General features: G+C 37.9%; 2 protein-coding genes across 2 annotated transcripts; both read left to right on the forward strand.

The window, feature by feature from the left end:
• Positions 1-1,161: 1,161 nt before the first annotated feature.
• Positions 1,162-8,339, forward strand: LOC121909502 (GTPase IMAP family member 9-like; the record flags this gene model as incomplete). The annotated part of the gene is made up of 2 exons (XM_042430071.1): positions 1,162-1,187; positions 7,703-8,339. Coding segments are annotated over exons 1-2 (663 nt in total), but the record flags the coding sequence as incomplete, so codon positions are not given.
• A 477-nt stretch (positions 8,340-8,816) lies between these two features.
• LOC121908354 (GTPase IMAP family member 9-like) lies at positions 8,817-9,797 on the forward strand. Its single transcript, XM_042428289.1, has one exon. The coding sequence runs from the start codon at positions 8,817-8,819 to the stop codon at positions 9,795-9,797; it is 981 nt and encodes a 326-aa protein (XP_042284223.1).
• The last annotated feature ends 256 nt before the right edge of the window (positions 9,798-10,053 follow it).

The raw sequence follows: 10,053 nt of genomic DNA on the forward strand, positions 1-10,053 counted from the left end.
TTCAAGCTCTCACTGAAATCTGACAAAGGGAGGCTTCACTTTGACAAAGTGGATCAGTAATAGCCGGGCAGTATTGCAAACCATTGAAGAGGAGCATAGAGTGAAAGACTTGAAAGAACTGGATCTGGATAGAGATGAGCTTCCAGTCAAACAAGCTCTTGGGCTGCAATGTTGTGTGGAGTCAGACACATTCAAATTCAAAATGGCGATGAAAGAACAACCACAGAGCAGGCGAGGAATGTTGTCCATAATCAGCTCGGTTTATGATCCTCTGGGTTTTCTTGCCCCAGTAACGCTCCCAGCCAAAGTCATGCTGCAAGAGCTCTGTCGGAGACGTGGATGGGACAACAACATACCTGCAGACATTGGCCATCAGTGAAGAAGGTGGCTGGAAGACCTGAAAAGGTTGGCAGCATTCAAAGTTGAAAGCTGCCTTAAGCCCAAAGACTTTGGACAGCCCATTAAGGCACAGCTGCACAACTTCTCTGATGCTAGTCAGGATGGTTTCGGTTCTTTTACTTACCTCAGGACTGAAAACTGTAAGATGGTCCATGTTTCTTTCCTTTTAGGTAAGGCAAGAATTACCCCTCTCAAACCGATAACCATTCTCCGTCCGGAGCTTGCGGCTGCTGTTCTGGCTGTGTGGGTAGATCAGACGTTGAGAGCGGAGTTGGAGCTGCCACTGGATCAGTCAACTTTCTGGACGGACAGCACTGCAGTGCTTAAGTACATAAAAAATGAGGATAAGTGTTTCCACATATTTGTATCAAATAGGGTAACAACTATTAGAGATGCAACTAAAGTCTCTCAGTGGAGGTATATTAATACCAAAGACAACCCTGCAGACTATGCCTCCAGAGGTATGAAGGTTGGAGATCTGCTCAATGGGGGTAGCTGGATTGAGGGCCCGAAGTTTCTCCTTGACCCAGAAAAGAATTGGCCTGCAGACATCACAGAGGTCACAATTGCAGATGATGATTTGGAGGACAAAAGAGAAGCTACAGCTAAAGCTAAACACCATCATTACTCAGGGCTCTCCAACTGCTACAGATCAGCTCTTATCGTACTTTTCAGATTGGAGGAGACTCAAAGTGGTGGAGGCATGGCTTCTCAAATGGAAGAGAATTCTGCTGCAGTTGAAACAAAAGAGAAAGGACTTACATGCTCTTGAGCTCCACAGAAAAGAGGCAGGTGGATCATCTCTCAATGTGTCTCTGGAGATGGAGAGGGCCAAAAGAGCCATTGAAAGCCAGATGTTGTCAGCTGAGGATCTCTTAGATGTTGAAATGGCCGTCATTCGCTACAGTCAACAAAAGAGGTTCAAGGAAGAAATCGCTGCCCTATTAGCTGGAAAATCTGTGTCTAGAGACAGTTCAGTGTACAAGCTTGATCCACATTTACAGGATGGATTTTTGAGAGTAGGAGGACGATTGAGTAAGGCTGCTTTGCCAGAAGAGACTAAGCATCCACTCACTCTGTCAAAAGATCAATACATCTCCATGCTCATATTGAGACATATTCACCAACAGGTGGGTCATGGTGGAAGAAATCACACTCTGTCAAAGCTGCGCAACAAGTTTTGGATGACAAATTCCAATGCAGCTATGAGGAAAATTATATCACAATGCTGCTTCTGCAGGCGATATAAGGGAAGAGTGGGCGAGCAAAAAATGAAGGACGAAGGAAGGAAAGGCTTCTTCCTGATCTCCCTCCCTTTACAAATGTCGGAGTAGATTACTTCGGGCCTTTGGAAGTAAAGAGAGGTCGAAGTCTCTGTAAACATTATGGTGTCATCTTTACCTGTCTTGCAAGCAGAGCCATTCATCTGGAAGTAGCTCCAACCCTGGACACTGACGCGTCAATTACATGTCTCGGTAACAGCCCCTCACTGTGGCTTAGGTTTTTTTTGTTTTGTCGAAATTAAGTCACAACAGTATTTATTAGGGATGTGCCTGAATACAGATACATTATTCGGCAAAGCACAAATAGTGTTTTTTGTTTTTTTTCACAAATACTTGTTTCATACAAATATTTAAAAAATATTAAAAAACCCATGTCAAATACTAGTGTGAAAACAGGCAATCACCTCTGAAGTTCTTCCCTACACGTTACATGCTGTGCTGTTTCTGTGTTATGGGGCAGGTGAAGTTTTAGCTCAGTAGTCAGCACAGTCGTCTATGATCTGGGAGACTCCAGTTTGAGATCCAGTGTGGGGACCTCCTTTTGTAAGGCAGTTTATTCATGAACACTTACTGTAACACTTTAATTTTCTAAAATTAAAAGTGTAATAAAAACAAAAACAGGATTTTTAAGCCTCTTTCCACTTTTATTTGAATACAAATACAGGGCTCTCTGCACATCCCGAGTATGTATACTGTACTGTCTTGTATATCATCTTATTTCTACTTACTAATAATATATATGTATTTTAGTCTAAAATACAAAATGTGCAATAACATATGAACATTTCACTTATTACTGTATATTTGAGCAAGCTGTTTATAATGTACATAACCATGTACCATATGTATAAAGTAACATCACTTTTTTAACTGTACAATATTTATTCCAGCACTCCACTGTGAAGGAAAAACATGATGTTAGAAGTGTACTGCTGGAGAAATTACTATATTATTGTATTAATACTTTGATGATCATTAATCCAGTGTAGCAGTCTATTCAGCTGATTAATTGAAAAAGAACATGATGCACTTTTGACCTTATCTATGACCTTTTATATGCTGTAACCACATTGTTCTGTTATAAGTAAGATCTCACAACAAAATGAACAAAATGAGTGAAATAGAAAGAAGAAACAGAAAGGTTTTCTGAAGTGCATGGCATGTGGTGACTGATTCTAAAGAAGTGATCGTGGGAAAAGGGGAACTGAATGCAAGAACAACACTGTACAAGACAACCATTACACCATATATGGAATTGTTACTTTCAGCTTACCCCTCATGCATGTCACTTCTCTGTGACACAGACGTCTACATGTAGTTCATCCACATCAATCAACCACATTGTAGAAACAGTGAAGCAGAAAATTTTCAGCAGATCACAGATACAAACACCTCCACAGAATGACAACTAATGATTTACACACAAATAAATATATCATTAGTATATACAATGTGATAGACCATAGAGATGTTTATATGTATACATCACTAATATTAGTATGTATAACTTCCTCTCCCTGCAATTATTCGTTAATCAACGCAGAGCTGGATTCTTAAAATATTCAAAGGAAGCCACACTGTGATGAAACGTGATATTCTAATACAATAGAAAAATGTCCTGAGCATATTTATGTAAAAACATACAGTGTGAAGAAGATTTATTATTTTCCTCCAAACAGCTGACATACTGGTTTAACAGAGTGATTGAAAAGAATCTGTAGATGAAAAACTTGACCAGGAGAGTTTTTCTGAATTTTGATGCATGTTTGCAAAATTAATAAAATCTATTTATTCAGTCTTTCAAAGTACAGATTTAAAAAAGTGTTCAGTGTTTATTTCAGATATTCTATCAAAGCCTCTGGACATAACATGAAACAACAACTGCAACAAATAAAATGACTTTATGAGCAGATTTAGAACAAAACTAATGTGAAGCAACAGTTTTGAAAACTGTGAAGAGTGAATTACAACAATGTTGTTCGCTGAAGTGGTAAAATGTATAAATGATCTGTTTCATATGTGATACTGATTACACCTCTTATTATAGTTATTTTACAACTTGCTACATAACATAAACTGATTGGTGTTGAATACATTCTGTACTTGTAACAAATGACTAATATTCAGCACTTTTCATTCAGATGTCAACATGTGATTTAGACATTAGCAAATATTTATAAAACATTTTATGACCACGTCTGATAACATGGATGGAAAGAATAAACACTGAACTGAACAGACAGGAAATTAAACGGGATGAAACTCAGGTGAGAAAGACTCTTCAGTGTGGGAATAGATAAGTATCAAAAGAAACTGAGCCAACGAGGACACCTGGTGGGAAAATACACACATGATAAACTGGTGACAAACAGCAGGATATACTTCTTATATTTTCAAAAGTTTATGATTATATTAAAGGCTTAACATGGATTTTCAGTATCAAATTCTGTATTAAATTTCTTCTCAGGTCTGTAGGTGAACAGTGTACTCATGTGTTCTTATAGCAGAAGCAGCATTTACCTGAACTCCTGTTTTGGTAGAAGTACTCGGATCCTTCACTTCAGTAAAAGCATTGGTATAATGTAAAAATACTCCATTACAAGTGAAAGTCCTACATTTAAATTAAAAGTACAGAAGTACTCTTAGCTGTGTTTATTTAAAGTACTGAAAGTAAAACTGCTTGTTCTGCAGAAACCAGGCTCCTGCATTATATGTTAAATATACAGTATAGTATCATTTTTCTTAGGGGAACAGGCTCAACCCTTGAGATATTTTTCATTGCGTCTGCTCTATTTTTAATGGTGCTGCTGTAACTTAATGTTAACAGTGTTTTATAGGTGTGGTTTGTTGCAAGAAGCTACACAGACTTACTTCCTCTCATTGCAGCAGCACCTCTACTCAAACATGGGAAATATACTTGCAAAATTTGGTGAGTCAATATACAACTGTACTTATAATATTAATACTCTGTTAAAGTGAATGTTGTAATATGTTGCTTAGTTTGAGTCATGGGTTAATGGTGACATCGGTGATGTCTCGGTTCTTTATATTTTAAGTTAAATATGCTATATTAGCTTATATGATGATCAAGCCTCTAAAACATGAGTTGTATACTGTCACTGAGCTCCACAAACAAAGAGAAAAGACTGAATTCCCCAAAGAAAGTCAGATCTTAAAAAAGACGAAATGTCACAAAAGAAAACTCATCTGAATGAGGTCGAGATGGAGGAGATAAGAATTAATTAATCAAATTAGTTGATTAAGGTGGCTAACAAACAATCAAAACTGCTTAGACTAAATGAAGATCTGGGAGCACAAGTCATACATCAAGGAGAAGGACAGAAAAATTGCAGATCTGGAGCGATGTGATGATGATGTGTAATAATATTCTGGCATTGATGACTTGACTGTAAGCGCAGGACTTGATACAAGACAGTAAACCTCTCCGCCTTTTCCTCGCCCTACCGAGTCAATTACTTTTATTTTTGGAGAAGCGCTTAGCCTACTTCAATTCTTTGAAAGCCAAAATATGAATATGATAGCCTCCCAGATACTCCCCAGGACGGACAGTAAAACAAAACCGACAACCGTAATGCGCTTTGTGAACAGAAAAGCAAGGCACGCATCTTAATAGACACACAGACTGAACGGTAATGACACTAATATGAAATATGATGTTATAAAACTGGACATTAAAACCAACCTATGATGGGTTTTGACAGATGTCATTTATGTCCATCTGGAGATATTAATCTTTGGCAACTAACACAGAATACAGGATATGAAAGTCTTGGACTGAAAACTTTTGACTCCACAGAGCATAAATTGCATGTTATGGAGAAAGATATTTATACTGAAGAACAGTTTAATAGGGAAGTGAAATGGATGGAGTAATATAAATAATACAGTTTAATAAAAGGAACCTTAATACAATTTTTTAAAGATCCAGCATTCTTTTAGACAACTCTGTCTAAAAAGAAGAAATACTGTAGCTAATAGTGATCTCTGAGACTTGGCTTAATGAGGAGCAAGTTGCAATGGTCAAAACTGAGGGATGTGAGACGATTTTTATTCATAGGATTAAAAAAGTGGTGGGGGGTTGATATTTATGAGTAGTATGTCACTAATTATTGACAATGTTATGGAATGTATCACTGTAGAAACTGAAATTGAGAAATCAAAAAATATAATCAGCCTTTAAGCTGTATAGAACACCAGGATCTAGCATTGATACCTTTAGGGATACATTATCGAGGCTGGATGACGACATAAACAATAAGAAAATGATTTTTGTATGTGGGGATTTATATATCAATCCAGTCTCACATCAAAATGTACAATCTCTACGTTAGTCCACAGTGCAAAACGTATTAGTTTCACAATAACTGGTCTAAAATTGTGAGATCTCTACTTTTTTTGGCCTATTCTTTTCTATTGTGTGTGTAGGTTTATAATTAAATGTAAATGCATGATGATTGAAGACCAAAATAAAAATCAACATTTCAATTTCAATAAAGGATTTATTAACTGTTAATAAAACAATTTAGTGTGCTTTAACACAAAGTGGCACCAGAATATTCTTAATTTCAGTTTTACAACCTGAGGCCAGATAAACAATTGAGGGTTTGTCTAAAAACTCAAGTTAGACTAAGTTAAAAAATCCGACAATGCCACCCTGGGAATTCCACCCAGGGAATACATCAAATGATTTCCTACTTCGATCACACAGGTAAGTTTCACAAAAAGAATTAACAGAGACGTGGTTTTTAAAAGGTATTAAAAAGAGTTGTTGTTTTTAATTTTCTTCAATGATGCAGCAAACAATAAATGGTAGTAAAAATAAAGGATGTAAAAAAAAAAAACCCATCAAACTGAAGAACATTAGTAAGTGTCTAGGCTTCAGTGATCCTAAAATAATTTTTAAAAAAAATCATACTAAAAAGATTTTAAAAAATACGTCAAATAGGGAGGTGGAGGAATTGACTAAAAAAAGGAAATGTACAAAGGTGTTACAGTTTAGGTTGGCGTTAACACCACAAATAAATCACAAAATATATAAGCACACAAGAAGTATAAATAAATAAAAGCACAAAGCCACCTTTTAAATGTTAGCATCACCTCTGTAAGAATCAGCTAGTTAAAAACAATAAATGCGTTACACCAAGTAAACTTCACAACCACCCAAAATGTAAAACAAATTAGGAATATACTAAAAAAAATAAAACATAAATGCACTAATATCACTGAATAAAACCTAGCACTTAAAACTCAATAAAAGAAATTAAAAATCAAGTGAGTTTCAGGTATAACAAAGCAGCAGTGGCAGTCACAGCTGCAGAGACAAGAAAAAAAAAAACAGGTTAGTCCAATCTTCTTTTTTTAAAAAAAATTTACTGAAATACACAATGATAAAATAATGTTACCTTGGCTGTATAAAGCCAATCAATACCTTCAGGCCGTGGGGGACACAAAGTGTGAGAGTATGGCACCAAACAGAGCAGCAGCAGCAAGAGGAAGACAATGGATAACAGTGCTACTCTCTGTGTTAATGTGCCACTGATTGGGGGAACTTGGTTCAGGTGTGTGGGGCAGGAAGGGACTGGGATACTACAGCTATGCAGGGACCCCAAATGGTGGGGAGGACTCAACCTGTCGGTTACATATACAAACAAAAAGGTATGAAACTAGAATGTGTGTCAACAATGTGTACACCACACAACCTCAGACTGAGCATGAGCATGGTTTTCTATAGTAATCCAAGTGTGATATAAATTTGAACTGCAAATGCAAGAAAAAGATTGAAAGAAAGTACAAGCAACTATGACGAGTAGAAATTGTAATATAACTTAAAACTGTATAAACACAATTTAAGTCCCCCAACCACCGTCAAAGCTGCCTGTCTCTGATGGAGATGCACTGAACAAAATATTATGAATACACTGAGCATCAATTATTAATTCTTCTATTTCAGGCCTCCAGAGGGAACCTCCTACAGCCTACAACAATAATGATTGTATCAGGATTGTGATGGTGGGGAAGACTGGAGCTGGAAAGAGCGCCACAGGAAACACCATTCTGGGGAGAAATGTCTTTAAATCTGAGTTCTCCCCTGAATCTTTGACTACATTCTGTGAAAAGGCTTATGGCAAGGTGAATGGACGAAAAGTTGCTGTTATCGACACTCCGGGTCTGTTTGACACCAGGAACGCTGAAGAGGAAACAGCTGATGATATTGCCCGGAGCATTTCTTATGCTTCACCTGGACCTCATATCTTCTTAATCGTCATCAAACTGGGCAACTACACAGACGAAGGGAAGCAGACGGTGCAGAAGATTCAGAAAATCTTTGGTGAGGAAGCCAACAAATACAGCATGGTTCTCTTTACCCATGGTGACCTGCTCAAAGGGAAAACTATTCAGGACCTCTTGAAGGACAGCAAAGATATGAGGGAACTTGTGGCCAAATGTAACGGCCAGTACCACGTTTTCAATAATGAGGTGAAGGATCGTTCTCAGGTCAGAGAGCTGCTTGAGAAGATAAGAAATATAAATGTGCAGAATGGAGGAAGCTACTACACCACCGAAATGTTCCAAAATGCAGCAAGAGCGATAGAAGAGGAGAAACAACGAGTCCTGAAAGAGAAAGAAGAGGAGAAACAACGAGTCCTGAAAGAGAAAGAAGAGGAGAAACAACGAATCCTGAAAGAGAAAGAAGAGGAGAAACAACGAATCCTGAAAGAGAAAGAAGAGGAGAAACAACGAATCCTGAAAGAGAAAGAAGAGGAGAAACAACGAATCCTGAAAGAGAAAGAAGAGGAGAAACAACGAATCCTGAAAGAGAAAGAAGAAGAGAAACAACGAATCCTGAAAGAGAGAGAAGAGAATCAACGAATCCTGAAAGAGAGAGAGGAGAAACAACGAATCCTGAAAGAGAGAGAAGAGATTCAACGAATCCTGAAAGAGAGAGAAGAGAAACAACGAATCCTGAAAGAGAGAGAAGAGAATCAACGAATCCTGAAAGAGAAAGAAGAGGAAAGACAACGAATCCTGAAAGAGAAAGAAGAGGAAAGACAACGAATCCTGAAAGAGAAAGAAGAGCAAAACCGCAGAGAGCAGGAGAAATTGAGGAAAGACATGGAGGAAAAGTATCAGCAACAGTTCAAAGAAGTTTTTTCAGTCTTCAGGTCTACACTTCGCACCACCTACAACAACAATGAGTGTGTCAGGATTGTGATGGTGGGGAAGACTGGAGCTGGGAAGAGCGCCACAGGAAACACCATTCTGGGACGAAAGCGCTTTAAATCAGAATTTGCTGCTGAATCTTTGACCAAATTCTGTAAAAAGGCTTATGGTGAGGTGGATGGACAACAGATTGCTGTTATCGACACTCCGGGCCTGTTTGACACCAATGACACTGAAGAGAAAACAGCTGATGATATTGCTCAGAGCATTTCTTATGCTTCACCTGGACCTCATATCTTCCTGGTCGTCATCAAACTGGGCAGATTCACAGATGAAGAAAAACAGACAGTGGAGAAGATTCAGGAAATCTTTGGTGAGGAAGCCAACAAATACAGCATGGTTCTCTTTACCTATGGTGACCAACTCAAAGGGAAACCTATTGAGAAGTTCTTGAAGGACAGCAAAGATCTGCAGGAACTTGTGGCCAAATGTAACAACCAGTACCATGTGTTCAATAATGATCTGGAGGATCGTTCTCAGGTCAGGGAGCTGCTTGATAAGATAAGACATATAAATGCAAAGAATGGAGGAAGCTACTACACCACCGAAATGTTCAAAAAGGCAGAGAGAGTGATAGAAGAGGAGAAACAACGTATCCTGAAAGAGAAAGAAGAGCAAAACCGCAAAGAGCAGGAGAAACTGAGGAGGGAAATAGAGGAAAGGTATGAGCGACTGATAAGGGAGAACAGGGACATGAGCAAAAAGTTGAACGATGCTTGTGAAAGAGAAAAGGAGGAGTTAGTAAAACAAATGAAAAATATACAGGAAATGGTGGCCAGACAACAAGCTGAGAAAGAGACCAAATTATTCAAACGGTTTATAAAGTTTGTTAAGCGCACTTTTACACGAGTGGTGCAGCATGTTCAGAAATGATCTTTTTGATTTTGCGATGGAGCACTGCAGCAGATTCACATTCCGTCTTGTTTGTATTTCTCATCGGGCAGCATTTCTAATACAATCAGTTACTTAATGAGTGTTTTATTATTGGATATGGTTTGTAAAAATTTTAGTTTGATTAGATTTTAATGTTTGATATTTGCCTTCCAAGATCTAGAACCCTCCTCGTAGGAGCTTACTATAATACTCCATGTCGTAATAGTTTTTAAAGACTGGAGAATGTATTATTGAA

The sequence above is a fragment of the Thunnus maccoyii genome, chromosome 12 (genome assembly GCF_910596095.1).
Source record: "Thunnus maccoyii chromosome 12, fThuMac1.1, whole genome shotgun sequence".
NCBI lineage: Eukaryota > Metazoa > Chordata > Actinopteri > Scombriformes > Scombridae > Thunnus > Thunnus maccoyii.

What these genes read in the sequence shown, in the direction of transcription:
- LOC121908354 (XM_042428289.1), top strand. Translation starts at nt 8,817, where the DNA reads ATGGAGGAAAAGTATCAGCAACAGTTCAAAGAAGTTTTTTCAGTCTTC.